We start from the raw sequence: 19,396 nt of genomic DNA on the forward strand, positions 1-19,396 counted from the left end.
TCTCTTCCAGCACCGGGGACAGCTCCAGCCCCCGGAACAATGGACCCCACCTTAGGGCTCCTCTATAAATTCTCCATCTTAGTGCCTTGCCCAACTCGTGATTAGGGAGTAAGATGGGGGAAGGGTTATTATCAACAGGACCAGCTGCTCTTCTGGGGGTGGGAAGGGAGTCAGGGAGGAAGGAGATAGGAAGAGGGCGTGGCTCTTGTCTGGATTGTGCGTCCCTCTCCAGGGTAGAGAATTTGTCTTCCACCCCTGAGACTGACATCACTGATGTCAGGGGAAAGGAGGTGGGAGTGGGGAGGGGGGTGTGGAGGGGGGAGGTTTTTGTTGAGGAGAGCGCGGCCGGAGAGCAGAGCTCCGGGACCCAGGTGACCGGGAAAGCAGGCAGCCCCAGCGGCGGGAGCAGCCAGCAGCAGCCCAGGCCCGGGGACCGGGGTGGGGGTGGGAGGGGGGCTGAGGGGAGGACCTGAAGGGAGGCGGCAGGGCCAAAGGGACCCCCGGCGCCCTGCCGCCATCAGAGATCAAGCATCTGGCATCAGGGATCTTCGGACCCAGCAGAAGGATCAGCCACAGGGGAGGTGTCCTCCCAGGGAAGCCAACGAGAGCTCCACCTGCCCCACATCAGGAGTGCCCCCCCCCCAACGCTGCTGGCAACCATACCAGGACCCTAACCCCTCAGCCTGCAACCCCATCACCCTCCTCAGGCCCTTTCCTCCACCTCCAGCTCTAATCTCAACCCCTAGTTCCCAGCGCCCCTGCTACCACCCTAACCCTCCAGGTCTTGGCCACACTGCCCCCCATCCTGGGATATCTGCCAGATCTCTGGGAGGGAGATCGTTTGCTTGGGCTATGCCCCCTGGTGGCATGACAGTGTCTGCCTAGACCCCTGACCCCGAGCCCTCAACTCCCTGGGCCTCCTTTGTGTGAAGAGCGGCCCCTCCGCTCAGCACTGTGGTTGAGGCCAAAGGGAAAGCCAGCCCCAGCCACTTGCCTCCTTGCTGGGCAGCTCCCCCTGGCCTTCGGGCCTCTCCCTGCTCCCCTCGGCCCCTTCTCCTGGGCCGCCCCAATGAAGGAACCGGATGCCATCAAGCTGTTTGTGGGGCAGATACCGAGGCATCTGGAGGAAAAGGACCTGAAACCCATCTTCGAACAGTTTGGTCGGATCTTCGAGCTGACTGTCATCAAGGACAAGTACACCGGGCTGCACAAGGGTGAGGGGTCAGGCCAGGCTGGAGAGGCTTCAGGGAGTGGGCTGGGAGGTTGGGAGGCTGGGAGGAGGTGGGGAAGCCAGGCTGGAGGGATGGAGTGGCTGGAGAAGGCTGATCTGGAAGGAAAAGAGTTCATGGGCTGGGGAGTGTGGATGGAGGAGCTAGAAGAGAACTCAGCTAGGGTGACCAGGGGACCTCAGGTGGAGGACCAAGGAGAGCCTCTCTGGGGGAAGAGTTGTCCAGGTGGCTGCAGAGATGTGGACCCCAAAGTTGAGGGGGATGATGTGGATGAACTCAAGGAAGGATGGAGGAACGAGAGAGCTGGTTTGAAAGATAAGGAGCTGGGCAGGGGTGTGTGTGTGGAGGGGGGCAGCACGCACAAGACTGAGAGTCTTAGTAGCCTCAGATACTATTGGGATGGGGGTCGGGACACAGGGTCAGGTGCTCAACCTGGAAAGAGTGGATGTTCGTGGAGTGGGCAGGGCAGCCCCAGAACTAAAGAGGGGGACCTGGGAAACAGTGTAGGACACAGATTGGTAAAGATCTGGGAAGCGTAGGGACTTGAAAGTTAAGGGAGCTGGGGGTGAAAGAGGATGTGCCTCAGGCCAAAGGGCTGTGCAGCTAAGCAGGGTCAGGCCTGGGGTCAGGCCTTGGAGAGCCCCAGACACTGGGAGTCAGAGGGGCCACGCTGCCTCCCCCTCCACCGGCCCAGGGACTCCGGCTCCCCACTCTTCCCTTTCCTTCTCTAGTCAGCTCTCCACCCTCCACCTGCCTCCCATGGAGCTGGAGAGAGAGGAGGAAATAGAGAAAATGGGAGAGGAGAGGGCTGATGATGACCAAGATGGAGGGAGGTGGAGGCAAAGGAGAAAGGGGAAAGGAGACCAGCTAAGGAAGAGAGAAAACCACACCACACGTACTTGTCTGGAGATCACATGCCCCTTCTCCTCCCCCCACACAAAGCCCCAGCTCCCACAGCCCAGGCGTTCTCCCTCTTCCATCACCCCACCATGTAAGCCTCCTGGTCTCGGGGTCTCTGCCCTGTGCTCATCAGCCCAGAGACTCCGGGGACGAATGTGCACCCCCTCTCAGACACCTCCCCACCCCAGCAGGCAGAAGGTGGCAAGAAGGGACAAGCTTCCCAGTCCTCAGTTTCGTGGGGGGTAGGGGGCCTTTTAGGGAGGGGAGACCGGGGACTTACCCCCGACCCGGTCTCTCTGCCCCTGCCCCTCCTCAGGATGTGCCTTCCTGACATACTGTGCCCGCGATTCAGCCCTGAAGGCCCAGAGCGCCCTGCACGAACAGAAGACGCTTCCAGGGGTGAGTCCCGGCCTTTTCAAGGCCAGGGGGCTGAGAAGGGCCTTAGAAGGGGCACCACCTTCCCAAGACACTGAGTGTATTTTCCACCTCCTCTCATCACCGGGAAGCCCCCGCCTCCTTGCTGAAGATGCACGCATTTCTTCTCACCAAGAGAGAAGGAAAACAGCGAGGAGCAGAGTAGATATAACCCTTGCAAAGAGCAGAGGTAGCCCTTTCCCCACTTCCCAACCTGCCCCCGGGGCAGCACTCAGAGGAGGGACTTAGCTGGCTGGGAGGCATGGGGAGAAGACTTTGGACACCAAGTGCAGGGCCGAGTGAGCAGGAGGCACTCAGGCACTCTTTCTGGCTCTGGGGAGGAAATCTGCCTGTGAAATGGGGGAGGGGTGCCTGCGGCCAGAGATGGGCAGCTGGTGCCTGCCCGCCTGGCATCTCTGTGCTGACTTCTGAGGTCGAACAGGCTCACCTCGCGTCTCCCAGGAAAAGCCGCGGGAACAGTGCCACAGGGCATCAGGGTGGTCAGGGCCTGGTGGGCCTGGGCTGGGAGTAAGCCCTGCGGAGGGGGGCTGCGGGCAGCAGACAAGGGCAGGGGCAGCCATCAGTGTGGAAGTTCAGGCCTGACCCCACCAAGTGTGCCCAGGGAGGCAGGGGGTGCCTCTGACGTGGCCTCCCTCCTGCAAGGTCAGAGCTCTTTGTCTTCTTCCCAGGCAGCCTTGCAGCTCATCCCAGGCCTGGGCTGGCACGGACAGGAATAAAGAATCTCAGACTGCCCCCCAGTTACCCATCCTGTGGGGAAGGGATGTGCCGTTCCCTTTCTGTATCTATCGGCTTCTGTTGTCTTCCCTGGAAAGTACCTCTTGAGAGCTAACTCCACCCTTCCCTCCAGCCAACATTTGCTAAACACAGTCTGAGTGCTGGAGACACACCTGTCACATCTTCTCCTTCCCTCGTGTGGGAATGGAGATGGAGCCCGATCCTCTAGCTCTTCCTGGGAGAGAAATAGACAAAACAGATGGGAAGGGCGGCGGGGGGGATCTAGGAAAATTAGAACTGTCTCCACCACTCCCAACTTCACCCCCTCCATGGCTCTGTGACCCTCTGTGGCCCTCAACCCTAAATACCACTATAGGAAAGCAGATCTGCTGCCAGCTCCCCACCTTCACCCCACTATCTTATCCAGTCGGGGGCAAGGTAGCCCAGAACAGCCATCGCCCACAGAGTTAAGGATCTGTGTATGTGTGAGCAGGCTCGGGCTCTAAGCAGCGTGTGTGTGTGTGTGTGAGTGTGTGTGTGTGTGTGTTTGGGCACATGAAGCCCTGTTCCCATCACATGACCTCACAACTCTCCTCTCTCTTTCCTCTGGGGAGGCCCCCCACAAATCAGCAGTTTTCATTTCCATTGCCGTTTCTCTGTCTTTTTCTGTTGTCTCCTATCTCTCAGAGCCCCTGCGGAAACCAGAGAGGGACAAGGGAGAAGGTAGAAAGCAGGGGTACTGGAGTGGGGACATGGGTGAGAGAGATGGCGCCGGGTGCACAGGAGCCCCAGGGCCATCTGTGCCAGCTGGGGGCTTCTGCCCTGGCTCTGTCCCCCTCCAGCTGCCTGTGTGGCTCAGGCAGGGCTACGCCCTGGGTGTGGAAAGGCGCTGCCTCCTCTTCCTGAGGTAATAAGGCCCAGGGTGGGAGGCGAGTGAGAAGGGAGCCCCAGTTAATAATTGTCGAGCCTTGCCCCAAGCTCCCAGGTGAGGTTGAGTCCTCCACTTTGGCCCTTGCCCCAGGGGACAGAATCCAGAGGCACCTGACAGAGCCTTTAGTAGGAAATGAGGGGTTCTATCCTCCAAGGGGCCCCCCGTGCTGGGGGTTTGGGGGAGCAGATGTCTATAACCAAGCTCTGCCTGACCCTTTGTGCCCCCAGATCTTTTCTCAGCCACCTGCCTTTCTGGCAGCAGTGTTTCCCCTCAGACAGTCATTGAGTGTGAGTGTGAGTGTGAGTGTGTGTGTGTGTGTGTGTCCAGCGTGCCAGCTCTTGCACAACTGTGTTGGGAAGTTCCTCCTACTGTCTAATCTCCGTGCCCTCTGACTGCAGGTTCTTTCTCTAATGGGGGCATTTACCCGCTCTCCTTTCTCCCCATCTTTGTCAGCTCAGAATCCGGAAGATGCCACCATATTTGAGTGACGCTTCAGGCTGCAGAGAGAAAGAATGGGAGCTGGGCCTATGGCCATGGAACCGCATTTCCTTCTCTCTCCCCTAAGAGTTCCCAGGAGAGGCTCTGTCACAGGTCCCTGGATTCTTCCTAGGAGCAGGGTGTGACCTCCTGGAGGTGGTGGTGTGAAGGACCCCTGTCTGGCCTGCGCTTCCCCCTCTACTTGGGCCAAAATCCCACTCTGGGGACACGGGTCCTCCCCGTCATCTTGCCGTTGGGCAGGTGGATTCTGGCTCCATGGAGAGGACCTGTGTGTGGTCTGGGACACCGGGCGCAAGTCTGGAGTCGGAAGTGGCAGGGCACCAGGACTGTGCCCTCAGGAAAATTAGATCTGTGGGCATGGGGAGCTCTTCTTGGAAGTGGAGTCTTAGCTATTGGTGAGAGGGACTTACTTACAAGTGACCATGTTGGTAGGGGCCTCAGGGATACTTGGTAGGAGTATAAATAGCCCCTTCTTCTTTGGGAGGCCCTGGGGAGGGCTTATCACCTGGCGGGTGGTAGCTAGGGAAGAGAGGCGCCCGGCGCCAGGTTGCCCGGTAAACAGGGCCCAGCTGGACTCAGGGGAGGAGGCAGGTGTGCCCGAGCTGAGCTAACAAAGGCCGAGCTTCCCACAGGAAGTGCCAGGCCAAGAAGGAGAGGCTGGGAACGGGGCACTGGGGGCCACTGAGGGAGGAGTCTGTCTGTGAGGGAGTGGGGAGAGCCTTCCGTCAACGTGGTCTGTGCTGTGGTCTGCGCACTTGTGTGTGTTTTTGTGCGAATCCATGTCAGCTGTGGATACTTATTGATATGCTATTTTTGTGCCTGGGAGCCTTGCAGGGAGGGAACACCATCCTTTCTCCCTGGATCCCAGGTTCCCCAGCCCCAGCTAGAGCAACAAATCCCCAGGGGCCTGTTGGGAAGGGGTTAGTGCCGAGATTAAGAATTCCCCGAAGCTGTGACTCCAATCCTACCTCTCCTGTAGTGGGAGCTGGGGGGCTGGCTGCTGACCTGCCTGTAAGAGGACTTCCTGATGGCTTTGACTGGAGTACGGGAGAGAAGGGGAGTGAAGGACCAAGAGTCCTGAGTGTCTGACCCCCACCCCTTGCTACACACACACCAACTCACACACAAACTCACACGCGCTCCTGAGGAGATTGAACCTCCGATGGGATAATCCCAGATTGGTGGAGGATAAAGCTGGGGCAGATTGGCCGGAGGATTTGTGTGACTGTTCCCCCTCCACCACCCCCACCACCACCCCCAGCTGCTCTCAGATCCAGAGATTGGGGGGGAGGGGTGGACAGGGAGGAAGTAGTGGTTGAGGCGGGGCCTAGATTTGATCCGGGCTGAAAATACCTCACTTGCAGAGTCCAGCCAGACTGACTGGCATGGCGTGACACCTGGGAACAGGGTGCAGTGTGAGAAGGGGCAGGGGCAACTATCATTTCTGCACTTCTCTGTGTTAAGTGCTGACACACAAGACCTCAAGGCTAGAATACTAGAGCTGAGGGGAACCTGACTCTAGATCGCCTGATCCAGCCCATTTTACAGATGAGGAAGCTGAGGCCTAGAGGAGAGAAATGACTTGTCCAAGGTCACCCAGCCAGTGAGTGGCAGAGCCAGTCCTCGAAGTCCAGTGCCTTTCCTGAGGGTAACTTTGGCCCCACCCTCAGAATTTGGATGAATGTTTTCTTCTGTTTACTTATTTTTTTGGTCACTAGAACTAAGGCTGCCCCACCATCAGATGAGTGGGGTGGCCAGGTGTGGCCCCAGCGGTCAAAGCCTTCAACAGCAAAATATTTTCAGATGTGAAATACTGAGTCCTTTCCTCCCTCTCCAGTTCCTAAGATGCTCCCCACACTGGTTAAGGCAATCAACCTGCGGGAGTCATTCCCAAGTCCTCTTACCAGACAGGAACATGGAGTGGGGAACTGTCTGCATTTCCACTGGAGGCTGAACAAAGGGAGATGCTGCAGGAGTAGGGAGAGGGTAGAGCTCAGGAGGACTTCCGGGTACCCGGAGAATCGCGAAAGAGCACAGGACAGCATTTCCTCCTTTAGAGCTGTCTTGGCGGTGAGACATCAAGGATTTGATCTGGAGGAGGAAGGCAGGAGCTTGGACAGTATGGCCCCTGCAGGGCCTGCTCAGCGCCTCCCTCCAGAATCAGGAAGCTCTCCTGGGCCCCTCCCCCACCTCCCAGCCCCCACCAAATCCTCCACCCCCAGCATACCCTGTTCCCACCCCCCCTCCCCACTCCTTCTCCGGGTGTGTGGAGCAGCACAAGTGATGACGTCACCATGGTCGCCTGGGCGACGGGGACGGATAAATCAGGCTGAGTGGGCGGTTGCCATGGCGCGCATTCTCCCGTTGCCACGGAGACTGGGCATCTGCTCCCTTTGTGCTGCCCGAGTGCCTTCCCCCAGGGGTCAAGGGGTGTAGGGGGGCAGAAAGAGAGGCAAACACACCTCTAGGGGTCAGAAGGAAGTCGGGGCATCTGTGGGGTCTCCCTCAGTCTAGAGTCTTCCTTGGGGCTGCTTGAGGGGGTGGCCTCTGTTGCTCCTACTTTGTAGAACTGAGGCAGCTTTTGCTGAACAGCCCTTAGTTGGGCTCTAACTCAGGACCCGGGTCCTATGGGCAGCCCCACTCTCCCCCTAAGGAGGGCAGCACCTCTCCCCGGCCAAATCATCTGGGGCCCTACCTGAGCTTAGAGTCGTGCCCCAGGAGCATCCTCCTCTACATCCTCTCCTTCCACTACCTCTAATCCCCTCAGGTCCAATCCTAAACAAGATTAAGCCCCATCCCTCCCTTCCCATCAGCACTTTAGAGGGCTGGGCCTGGGGCTTACTCCCTCTAGCCTCTCCACAGGTCCTGGCCTGGGGAGGCCTCCTGGGGTGGTCAGAGGAGGTCCCCAGCAGTTGCTTTCTCTTCTTTCCTTTAGATGAACAGGCCGATCCAGGTCAAGCCAGCCGACAGCGAGAGCCGAGGAGGTAGGTTTTGTACCTTGGGACTCAATCCTTCTCCCTCAATCCGCAGGCCTAGGACTTGGAGTAGCTGAGGGGCAGGCTTTCTGAGGAAGAAAGTCTGAGAATTCTGAAGGGTTCCCAGTCAAGATGGGCATAGGAGTCAGGGTGGCCAGAGGGGATGTGATCCAGCCCATTGCAGAGATGGCAAGACTGAGGCCCAGAGTGGAGTGCAAGTCAGTCCTTCAGAACTGGTATGCACAGTCTATGTATCTGCAGCCCATCCCCCAACCATCCCTTCTTTCACGCCCTAGAGCCATCGGTCAGGGGTGAGGGGAGTTCCAGGGAAGAGCTGAAGGCGAAGGGGAGGGGTCTCTCTGCCTGTCCCAAGCTGGAGCAGGGCTGGGAAAGCAGCCTGGAGGCCCTGAACCTGCCCCTCCTCCTGTGCCCTACCCGCCAGAAGACCGGAAGCTCTTTGTGGGGATGCTAGGGAAGCAGCAGACAGATGAGGACGTCCGGAAGATGTTCGAGCCTTTCGGGACCATAGACGAGTGCACTGTGCTCCGGGGCCCAGACGGCACCAGCAAAGGTAGCCCACAGATACCCCTTCCCCGCCGGGCATTCCGCCTTCCTGCCCCTCCCCCACTGGTTCCGTGGGCTATGGGGACTGTCGGGGCCCTCAAGGGTGGGCACTCACCCCTTCCTCCTCCCTCTTGAACTCTCCAGGCTGCGCCTTCGTGAAGTTCCAGACTCACGCCGAGGCCCAGGCCGCCATCAACACCCTTCACAGCAGCCGGACCCTGCCGGTGAGTCCCGTTGCCCCAGCCCTCAGGCCTCTTCCAGCCTGGCTGGGCCCACGCCAGACCCTGGCTCAGAGGGCGCAGTCCGTGTTGGATAGGGTCTTTACTATCCAGAATGGACTGCCTATTATTGAATGACTATTATTCAAAAAGAATTTTCTGGCAGAAGAATCAAACCTCTTAGGGACAGCTTCCCCTTTCCAATAACATCTCCCAGCCCCTCCTCTCCTGCCTCCTCCAGCCCTCAGCCCTGGTCACCTCTCACCTCTTCTCCTTCCTTCCCATATCGCATCCCCCCCTCCCCCCACCCCGCCTCACTGGCTGGGCATCGGGACACTTGCTTAGAGGCCCTGCGTGCCCTCTGCACATTCATCCTGCTGCCCCACACATTAGCAGTGGGTCAGCTGACTGATCTCGCAGAGGGCTCCCCCAGCAGAACAAACCTCTCAGAAGGAACTAGCTAGCTCCCAAGGAGGTGAGCTTCCTGTAACTCGAGGTTCTCCAGCAGAGGCTGGGCAAACACTTAGCAGGGACCTGGGCAGCATCAGATAGAGAACTGCGTTCCAGACCCTAGGATTCTACAACAGTCCTTGCAAATGTTCCAGGCTGGTTTTTATTTGGCATAGGCTGGTATGAAACTTTGAGGCTGCATCCCTGAGCACACCGTGAGGACTGGGATGTGGGAGCATGGGGTGAGGTAAGGGGGTGGGGTAGCTACCAGGCAAGACGAGCTTGAGGTTAAACGTTTGCTGTGGCTTGATCCACCCTGGGGAGGATTTCCGGCTCAGAATCTTCATGGAGAAGCCAGGACTGCCCTTTGCATTCTAGGAGAACTTTCCCTTTCCCAGCACATTCCTCTACGTTTTTTAGTCTTTTGCACACTCTGGCACAGGGGGAGGGTGGGATGAAAGTCTCCCCGCTTTGACATAGGCACAATGATGGCTGCCCTCCCAAAGAGGCCAAGCCACGCGTGGTGGAACTGAGGCCAGGTCGTGAGGGCTCTGGGGAAGAAAGACCCCGACTCTGTCCCTCTGACCACATGGGGGGCCGGTGCCCAGGGTGCCTCGTCCAGCCTGGTGGTGAAGTTTGCTGACACGGAGAAGGAGCGAGGTCTCCGCCGAATGCAGCAGGTGGCCACCCAGCTGGGCATGTTCAGCCCCATCGCCCTCCAGTTCGGAGCCTACAGCGCCTACACCCAGGCCGTGAGCACTGCCCGCCGCCCCCCGCCCTGCCCTCACGCCCCCCAACCCCTCCTCCCCGTGCTGGGCCGGACCCATCCCCACGCTCTCCAGCGTCCTGCCCCCCCGCCCCCACCACCAATGCCCAGGACCAGGGTTGGGAGGGGAGCCAGGCCAGGCTGCAGGGGAGCTGGCCCCACTCTCCTCTCTTCCCCTGTCCCCAGCTGATGCAGCAGCAGGCGGCCCTGGTAGCGGCTCACAGTGCCTACCTCAGCCCCATGGCCACCATGGCTGCCGTGCAGATGCAGCACATGGCCGCCATCAATGCCAATGGCCTCATCGCCACCCCCATCACCCCATCCTCAGGTAAAGCAGGGCTGGGCTGGGTGTGAGTGGGGCAGGTCAGGGGAGCTACCTCGTGGTGGGGGAGGGGAGGGGGGCACAGGGCATCACTCAGGGAAGCCATGGGGGCTGGGAGGGGTTCAGGGGTCAGAGAGTAGCCTGCTTCCTCCCCTCTGCCCTCAGACTTGTTGACTGCTTCTCTGCATTTGTGTGTATGTGTGTGTCTGCTTCTCTGTTCTGTCTCTGCCGCTTTCTCTTCCCCAGGAACCAGCACCCCTCCTGCCATCGCTGCCACGCCCGTCTCTGCAATCCCTGCTGCCCTGGGCGTCAACGGCTACAGCCCGGTGCCCACCCAGCCCACTGGGCAGCCTGCCCCTGATGCTCTGTATCCCAACGGGGTTCACCCCTACCCAGGTGGGGTTCTCTGCCTACCCACCCCTCTCCCCAGCAACCGCCCCAGCTATCGCTCTCACTGCCGGCAGGCATGACACACCTTCCCTCTCCAGGCTGTGGGGTGATAACGGCGCTTTCTCCTGCTCTGTCACCCTGGGCAGGGATGTTCCTTCCTGGTCTCAGCCAGGGAAGCTGAGGCACAGAGAGGCGAAGTGAGTTCGTCCAGGGTTGCACAGCCCGTCACAGACTCAAGTCTTGCTAACGCCAGGCTCTCCCCTCTCCCTACGGCTCTGTGCATTTCCACCCTCTCATTTCACATCCCATGCTCTCCCATGAGGCTCTCCTCCCCACCTGCCTGGCCTCTGCTCCAAGAGGCACTGGTGGGGCTCCCAGCAGCATCCCAGCCCCACCCTCACGGTCAGTGCTGCTCTCCCCAGCCCAGAGCCCCGCGGCCCCCGTGGACCCCCTGCAGCAGGCCTACGCGGGGATGCAGCACTATACAGGTGAGGAGCCCCAGCGCAGGCCCCGGCCTGGGTGGAGGGGTTGGTAAGAGCAAAAGAGGCCCAGAAGTTGGGCCTGGGCTTCGTGCTGTCTGCCAGCCACCCCGTCAGACTTCCCAGCAGGCCATACCTGTGAGGACACGCCTTTACGGGCACGGTCTGAGGCAGCTCCCCCTCTGACACCTCTCGGCCCTGTCCACTCCATCGGCCTGGGCGAGGGAGAGGGGGACTGGGGTGGCTGGGAGGGCCAGGTGGGGCAGGGGCCTCTCAGGAACCCCATTAGCTCTCTCTGTCCTCCCCCCGCAGCAGCCTACCCGGCAGCCTACAGCCTGGTGGCGCCCGCGTTCCCACAGCCTCCCGCCCTGGTGGCCCAGCAGCCTCCGCCTCCCCCCCAGCAGCAGCAGCAGCAGCAGCAGCAGCAGCAGCAGCAGCAGCAACGGGAAGGTGTGGCCTGGGCGGGGAGTCCCAGCCAAGAGCCTTCAGGGCTGGGGTGCCTTTGCCGTGGGCTCCAAGGCCAGCTCTGGCCCCCTGTGTGGGGATGAAACTGGGGGGAGGGGGGCAGGTGAGGTGGCTGGCGCCCTGGCCCACATGTTGGGGGCTGCCTTCCCCAGCCCCCCTGCACCTTGAGTCTGTCTCCCAGTCACTGAGCTCTTCCTTCTGTCTCCACTGCCACCCAGGCCCTGATGGCTGCAACATCTTCATCTACCACCTGCCCCAGGAGTTCACTGACTCAGAGATCCTCCAGATGTTTGTCCCCTTTGGCCACGTCATCTCAGCCAAAGTCTTTGTTGACCGGGCCACCAATCAGAGCAAGTGTTTTGGTAAGAATATGATGATCTAAAAGATAAAATATAGCACATTTTGGCCAAACTCCAGATGAGGTCAAGATCTGATGCATTTGCAGGCACTTATGGTTGCAATGGACCCAGTAGTTGAAATCCAGATTGTCCAAGAGTCTGAAAGGACCAGTTTTTACACTCCTGACATCCCATACCAGCTGCTGCCCAGGCCCATCTCTTCCTCCAGAAAACCACATCTTTTCTCCTTAAGAACTGGTCAGATCCATGCTCTGTGAGGATTGGAAGAGGCTCGGGAACTGGGGAAGTTCAGTTGTCAAAAGGAAGGCTTAGGGAGCAGGGTTTAGCTGCCTTCACTCTTTGAAAGGCTGCTTCAGGGGAGAAAGGGGACGTGCTTGTCCTCTGGGCTTCAGAAGTCATTTAGGGTCCGGACTGGAGGTTTCAAAAGGCAGGTTCTGAGCTACCCAGGCCAAGGAAGGGGCTGCCGCCCCTCAAAGAATGCTGAAAGGAATGTCCCAGGGTGTGTGAGAGGCTGGACTGGACTCATTCACTCAGCCTGTCAACCAACAACTACTTACCGAAAGCCTCCTGTGTGCTGGGCAGTTTTCCGGGCATTTGGGAGACCTGGAGGAAGTAGGGTGGTGACGGGAAAGCAAAGAGCAGGCCTCGGCCTAAGCACAGGACAGTGGGGCAGGGCTGGGGAGGGCGGGGGGGTTGGCGCTGGGCCAGGCCTTATGCCCCTCTCACCTCAGGCTTTGTGAGTTTCGACAATCCGGCCAGTGCCCAGGCTGCCATCCAGGCCATGAACGGTTTCCAGATTGGCATGAAGCGCCTCAAAGTCCAGCTAAAGCGGCCTAAGGATGCCAACCGGCCCTACTGAGGGCCCCAGGTGGGTCCCGCTCCTGTCCTGTGACCTCTGCAGCCCCTTCACATGGCAGCCAGGGCCCTCACTTGGACTGCCCCCACCCCCTTTCCCACCACCCTCAGGGATGCCCACCCCTGACTCTGGGCACTGGAGGCAGGGATCTGCAGCAGCTTCCTCAGCTGTTTTTCAATCACCCAAGTCTCTCTCTCTTTCACTTTCTCTCGCTCTCTCTCACACACACACACGCAGACACACACGCGTGCACGTGTGCACACACACTCACACTGTGACCCCAGAGAGAGCCAGGTCTGTATATGTCTGTGTCCACTCCCTAGAACCTCCCCAATATCTGGTCTCGTTTGTCTGGTCAGTGTCCATGTGTCTTGTGTGTCTCTTTTTCTGGTTTTCCTTTAGGTTGGAATAGAATTAGGGGAGTAGGGTTTGGGGAATAGGGGGCTGGTTTAGGGTACTGGAGGGTCCTAGAATCACTGGCTCCTAGAATATCTGTTGTCCTGAGAAGTGGGGACATCAGGTCCCGGTGCCTTGGACCCCAGGTGATTTCCCTCATGTGGCAGCAGACCCACGGGACAGGGGAGAGTACACAGAACAGACTGGGGGGAGTCCGAGTGTCAGGGCTCTGGGGAGCAGCTTTGGTTCAGGTGGAGGCAGCTGCAATGCTGGACTGCCTGTGAATTTCACTTAACAGGTCCCCTCCTCCCCACTGCCCGCCAGCCGCCAACCTCATGGCCACAGAGCTGTGAGCTTTCATTACTTTTGTGTTGTTTAATCTCCTTTGGACCAAACCCCTGAAAAAAAAACAACCCAAGAACAATACCCACATTTTCTGTTTTTCCCCCTTTCCCCCCAATCCTGGCTGCTTAACTCCTCCCACCCTGGGGGCCCCCCAGCCCAGGGCCCGTGTCCATTGTCGGCCGAAGCCCCCATCCCCGGACCCCTGCTCCGGGCCCCTGTAAGTTGCATGGAACGAGCGTGTTGTCTTTGGAGCCGATTGTTTGTTATTTGGGGAGGGGTCCGCGGAGGGAAGCGCCCCCCAGCCCAGAGTCAGGGCCGGGGGCAGCTCGCGGGATGTGCTTGGTCAACAGTGGTTGGTGACTGTGGTCTGTGTTCCGTGCATTTCTCTCTCGCTTTCTTTGTTCCTTTCCAAAAAGGAATGAGAGCGCCCCCTAGAGGCTGGGGGGTCTCGCTCGCCCCCACTAGACTCCAGCCCTAAGTCCAGCCCTGGTTCCACCCTGGCCTGCTCTGCCGCCCTTTTGCGGATGCCCCCTTGCTCTTTTTCCAGGTGTCTGTCCCGACACTGCACCCTCCTCCTTTCTCTGAGTCACCTCTGCCTGCCTGTTTGTTGTCTCATTTCTTTGCCCCTCCTCCTCTAGTCCCTGTCTCCGTTATCTTCCATGTTCCTTCCCTCACGGGCTGTTTGAGTATTTCCTTCCTAATATCCTTTGGTTTCTTGTGTCATTCGCCCCTCCCTCCCGTCTCCTCCATCCCTGCCCCTTGTCGAATGGCTGGGGGGCCGGATGGTTCAGTTTGGACGGAGGCCTTTCTGATGACCTGCCTTCCTCAGCCGCCCCAGCTCCCTCTCCTCACCCAGGGCCTGGGACCTGCCTCAGCTGCCATCTTCTCCACAGCTTCACCCACGTTTCCTTCCTTCACAGGCCTGGAGACACCAGAGGAAGGGGCGCCTCACCCCCTCGCCCCACGACTGGCCCCAGCCCTCTCTGCACATCCGCCCTGGGCCTTGATTGGGCTCTGGGGCAAACGCTGCTTCATGGCCCTGGGGGCACAGGACACCGGCCCACTCCCACCACCCCGCCTCCCCGAAGGGCCTGTTTCCTCCCAGGTGCCCTTTTGGCCTTTGTGAGGGAGCAAGGAACAGGCTCGAAGGCTCTGGGGTATCTGCCTTCTGCTGGGGCTCCTGTGACGGGCCTTCTGCGCCCAGCCTTCGCACTCGCCTCCCCCAGCAGCGGGCCTCTTCTACCTGTGCGGCCCGGGAGGGCAGCAGGGGCCTCCCACATGCTCCCTGCCCACCCTCGCCCCAGCCTCGCCCCCATATTCGGGGTTTCTCAGAAGCTGGTTGTCACACTCCCTGTGGCCACCCTCAGCTCGAGGTAGGATATCCCTGAACCCTGGGCTCCCAGCCCTAAAACTCACTGCCTCCCCCAAGGGCCCCCTCCAAGGAGAACGTGGAGGAGCCCTGAGGGCTGCCTCTCCGCCAGTCAGCCACAGAGACCCTCCTCCTTTCACGAGGAAAAGACCTCCCCCAAACCCCTAAAAATGTTTACAGTCTCTGCTGGCCCCTCCGTGTAAATAGCACTACCACCCGTGCGTTATCCAGCCCGGCCCAGCCCGGACGCTGCCATTTCTCTTTCTGGGGGTTTAGACAATGTTTCCCTTGGATTTTCTCTCTCTCTTGAGTTCTCCCTTTGCTTTGGGGGGTAATTGGGTATTTGGGAGGAGGGGTGTGGGGCGGGCTAAAGGGGTTTATTACCTGATCATTTTCTCTAGAAAGAGGTTTTAGGGAAGAGAAATGGGGTGGGGGTGGGAGTGGTCCGGGGAGAGTGGGGAGTCCGTTTCAGACACTTCTCTATGCTTAACTTATTTATTTATTGCATTTTACTTTTAAAGAGTTGGTCTTTTCTGTCTAAATAAAGAAAAAGTTTAAAAGCATCAAATAAGTGTCTTGGGAGGTTGAAGGTAGGGGATGGATCGGGGACGGGGTGGGAGGGACGTGAGGGGAGTGAGGTTTGGGAGAGAAAACTCTATCAGGAAGGCCCAGCCCTTGCCTTTGAGCAGTGTCCAGGCACTGATCACGGCTTCATGATCCTATTCTTCTGCCCTTCTTTTGGGCTTAATTCTGGAATGCTCTGTAGAGCTGGGCACAGAGGGAAGAAAGCAGGTCAGCAGGCCTCTCTCCCGCATCCAGCCCTGCCCCCCGCATCCAGCCCTGTCCTTCTGAAGGCTGAGGACGTGCAGCCTCACACTCCAGACCTCCACTTCTCCCTTGTTCGTGTGAGGGAGCTGTCCCAGCACCCGGCCAGTGGGGCTACTGGGAGCTGACTATACCATCACCGTTCATGAAGCAGTTGCTCTGCATGTGATTCTGTTCTAGGCCCGTAATGTGCATTTTCTCATTTAACCTCCCAACAGCCCTATGAGGCAGGACAGAATTTTACAGACAGGGAAACGGAGGATTTGGAGGTTAGTTAACTTACCCAGTGTCACAGAGCGACTAAGGGATGGCTGCAGGAATAGAACCCAGGCCCCAAAGCCCATGAGGTGCTTGTCTCATAGCTTCAACTACCTGTTCTGTGACCTGAGGCAAAGATCCCAAGGAGTATCTAGCAGGCTGGAGCAGTGAAGGTGGACGCATTAGCCCTAAGGTCCCTGCAGTTTCTAGATTCCTCTCTGTGAATTGCTTTCAGGCTGGGCTTCATACAGGTATCGTCTTTAACTTCACAACATACGGGCCATTTGCTTCTAGGCAGCTACCTGCTACCCCACCCTCACTACGTCCTGCTTATAAAGTTGCTCACTTTCCAGCCCAGATCTGGCCTGAGGCCAGGATGAGTAAATCCCCACAACTCACCCCTCACTCTGCCCCATACTTCTGCCTTCTCTTAAACTGCCCCAAACTAAGAAGAGTTAAAAACAGAAGTAACATGTGCAGCACTATAGGGACTATCTGTGGACATTGTTTCAGGAAAAAACGTCTCTCGGATTGGAAAGACATCAGGGATGGGACTTACTCAGAAGAAAGAGAATCCAGTCAGGATTCTGAGCCAAGTACGCAGCATCTGAAATCTGTTAAATAGAGATATGTGTGTGTGTGTGTGTGTGTGCGCGCGTGCACGCGCATGTGCGTGCAGTCAGAGATGGGAAGAGGTGTGCAAGGAGGAAGGTAACAGGAGTTGGTATTAACACTATGAATTTTCCCCTGAGCTGCTCACCGTGGCTTTGCAACAGTTTCTGGTCAGGACAGAGAGATGGAAGGTTGGGTTTAAACCAAAGGGCATCTCCCAGAGTGATTTACTGACTGGTGGGTTCTCCTGAGATGTGGGAGCTGGGGAGACTCGGAAGTCTCCTCCTTCCTGGTATCTTTCCAGATCTCAGGCAGCCCCTCAGTGTGGTAGCCCTTCACACAAACATTGAAGACTACACTTATTGTCTGTCACTGCTCACTGCTGTCCCCTCTCCCTGCAAGGCTGCAGCCAGATTTTCTCCAGAGGAGCAGTAGATAAGTCAGGCTGAATGATGGGGATGAAGAAGACACAAAGGGTTCTTCTGGGGAGTCAAAACAACATCTGGGCAGGGATTCTCCAGGCCCTTTGACAGCAAAACATAGGAGGCCATCTGAGACGGAAAAGGAAGCTCCTAACTTGTTTCTTGTATGAACACAGACTTTTTCAGACATCATACTGGCTTCAAATGTAGTAGGAAGGGTATAAAGGAGGGATAGTTCTGCTAACTACCAAAGTTCACTAACATCTCTTCTGAGCAGAAGAGGCCCCAGTAATAAAATGCAGAAGAAACAGAAAATGATGACAATAGGATCTCCTAACTTCAGACCAAACAAGATGAAACTCAGCACCAGTTTCTTCTAAAATAATCAAGTTACTGTTCAAATGTTAATGGCAGAATAAAGAGAAGAGAGAAGGAAAATAACTTCTCGAGGCAGAAGAGTGGAGCTGACAGGTTAGTAGCAGGGATTGGGAGAAGCCTTCTAGTTTTAAAAACAAAAACAGACATTTAGAAAAACATCCTCACTTAGGGGGGACTGTGGTGATGAGAATGTGGCAGGGGAAGCCCTGGATCGTTCCTTCAATGCATTCTCATCCCGTCTGTATTTTCTGAGCTTTAAAATGTATGAATGTGATGCAAAGTGTCTTGCTTCCTTAGGGTTGGACCCTTCAGTAGCTTGACACCCTCTCTCTGACTTTCAGGGTTGCCTTTGTCTTTTCATCCTCCTGCTAAAATTTCAAAGGCTGTCACAGCCTTGGCTGCTTGTATTTGTGATTGAAGGAATTGCCACTCATGGCCAAGCCTCATTCTCGTCTCCAAATCTGAGAACTTGAGCAGCCCTGGCTCAAGCTCCCGGCTCTTAGATTCTCCCTTCTCTGGCCCCTCTTTCGGTCTATCTCCCCGAGTAGTCAGCTCCCTCTTGCTCCCCATAAATGGGGTTGCATCTTCCCATCTGCTCAGTGAAAACAACTCCCAGCTATGTGTTTCTAACCTAATGTTTCTCCTGAACTCAGTTTCAGTAGTGCCTTTCCTCGCTCAGTCCTCCTTGCTTGTAAAGATCACCAGTGTGTATCCACCCAGGCCAAAACTCTGATCACACCCTTTCTCTCACATTTCATATCCAACCCCACTGCAAAGCCCTCCTGGTTCTCTAAAATGCATTGGTGATGTACTCACGTCTGTCTCTCCATCTCCACCGCCATCAACACTGTCCAGGTCACCCTCGCCCACCTTGGCCTGCAGTATCCTCCTTACCTGTCTCTGCATTTCCCCTCCTCCTCTCCTACAACGTGCTCTCCAGAGAAGACACCTGTCTTCTACGAATTCATTCACAGGTATTTACTCTGCCTTATCACCACTGTATCCCCACCATCCTCATCAGTGCCCAGAACATTAGAAGGTGCTCAGCAAATAATTAAGAAATAACTGCTGGACACCTGTATCTAGATTTCTCACACATGCCTGAATTATAATCGGTCCAAAGCTAAAATATTTTCTTCCCCAAGGTTCACCTAGCCGTGAAACCTTGGGAGTCTTTTACTCCTCTCACATCAACTCAGTGTTTAATGCTAAATCATAAATGATCGTACTTCCACAGTTTTTTCATACCCATTTCTCTCGTTTCAAGTTATCACTGCCTCCACTTACTAACTAATCACGGCAGTCTCCTAATTGATCCCTCTGTACGTATTCTGAAATATCAGTGTTTCTAAAGCGGAGCTGATGAAAAACAAAACTTCTCTGGTTCTTTTTTCTGGCTGTGCCGTGGCTTGTGGGATCTTAGTTCCCCAACCAGGGATTGAACCTGGGCCATCGGGAGTGACAGCGAAGAGTCCTAACCACTGGGCCGCCAGGGAATCCCCCCTCCCTTTTCTTTTTTTTAACGTAGAGCACTTCACCTGGCATTTAAGGCTCTTCGAAGGCTTATCTTCTGTTTTATTCCTACACACACCTTCAGTTCTAATCAAACAGGACTATTCGTTGTTCATCTGGCCAAGTTTGATCCCCACCACACCCATGTCTTTTCATTCCCAATTACTAGTGTCTGGCACATAATGGCTCAGTAAAGCTTGCTGAATGCCTTCCTGTTGAAATTCTGCTCATTCTAAACAGTTCACTTTCTTCATCAAGATTTCCTTCATTGGGCTTCCCTGGTGGCGCAGTGGTTGAGAGTCCGCCTGCCGATGCAGGGGACACGGGTTCGTGCCCCGGTCTGGGAAGATCCCACATGCCGCGGAGCGGCTGGGCCCGTGAGCCATGGCCGCTGAGCCTACGCGTCCAGAGCCTGTGCTCCACAACGGGAGAGGTCACAACAGTGAGAGGCCCGCGTACCGCAAAAAAAAAAAAAAAAAAGATTTCCTTCATTGCCTTCACCCAGAGATCTTTCTCCCCTCCTTTTCTAGTCCTTCCGGCACTTAACCCTTCCACAGCTAGGTCATATGGTCATTCCTCTGAGAGGCTGCAAGTTAGCACAGTGTCTCTTACTTCGCTTTTGTATCTATTGCAGTATCTAACACAATACCCTGCACACAGTAGATGTTCAATAAATGTTTGACTTTAACTTCTATAATTCTAACTCTGGAGTTCCACTTTCTACTTCT

At 56.8% G+C, this 19,396-nt stretch overlaps 1 protein-coding gene across 12 annotated transcripts; it reads left to right on the forward strand.

Moving 5' to 3' along the window:
- Positions 1-321: 321 nt before the first annotated feature.
- CELF3 (CUGBP Elav-like family member 3) lies at positions 322-14,350 on the forward strand. 12 transcript variants are annotated; one of them, XM_060299334.2, is made up of 15 exons: positions 322-371; positions 1,109-1,214; positions 2,446-2,528; positions 7,643-7,691; positions 7,979-7,993; positions 8,125-8,253; positions 8,391-8,470; positions 9,523-9,666; positions 9,867-10,008; positions 10,249-10,398; positions 10,815-10,880; positions 11,184-11,321; positions 11,555-11,698; positions 12,427-12,563; positions 14,213-14,350. In XM_060299334.2, exons 4-14 carry the CDS (start codon positions 7,643-7,645, stop codon positions 12,552-12,554), a joined length of 1,185 nt encoding a protein of 394 aa, XP_060155317.1. In that variant the 5' UTR covers positions 322-371; positions 1,109-1,214; positions 2,446-2,528; the 3' UTR covers positions 12,555-12,563; positions 14,213-14,350. The 12 variants fall into 12 exon arrangements, with proteins under 12 accessions (XP_060155317.1, XP_030702157.2, XP_060155273.1 ...); XM_030846297.3 differs by lacking the exon at positions 7,979-7,993 and having other exon boundaries at positions 8,128-8,253; XM_060299290.2 differs by lacking the exon at positions 322-371 and having other exon boundaries at positions 424-1,214.
- The last annotated feature ends 5,046 nt before the right edge of the window (positions 14,351-19,396 follow it).

Source organism: Globicephala melas, chromosome 1, assembly GCF_963455315.2.
Source record: "Globicephala melas chromosome 1, mGloMel1.2, whole genome shotgun sequence".
NCBI lineage: Eukaryota > Metazoa > Chordata > Mammalia > Artiodactyla > Delphinidae > Globicephala > Globicephala melas.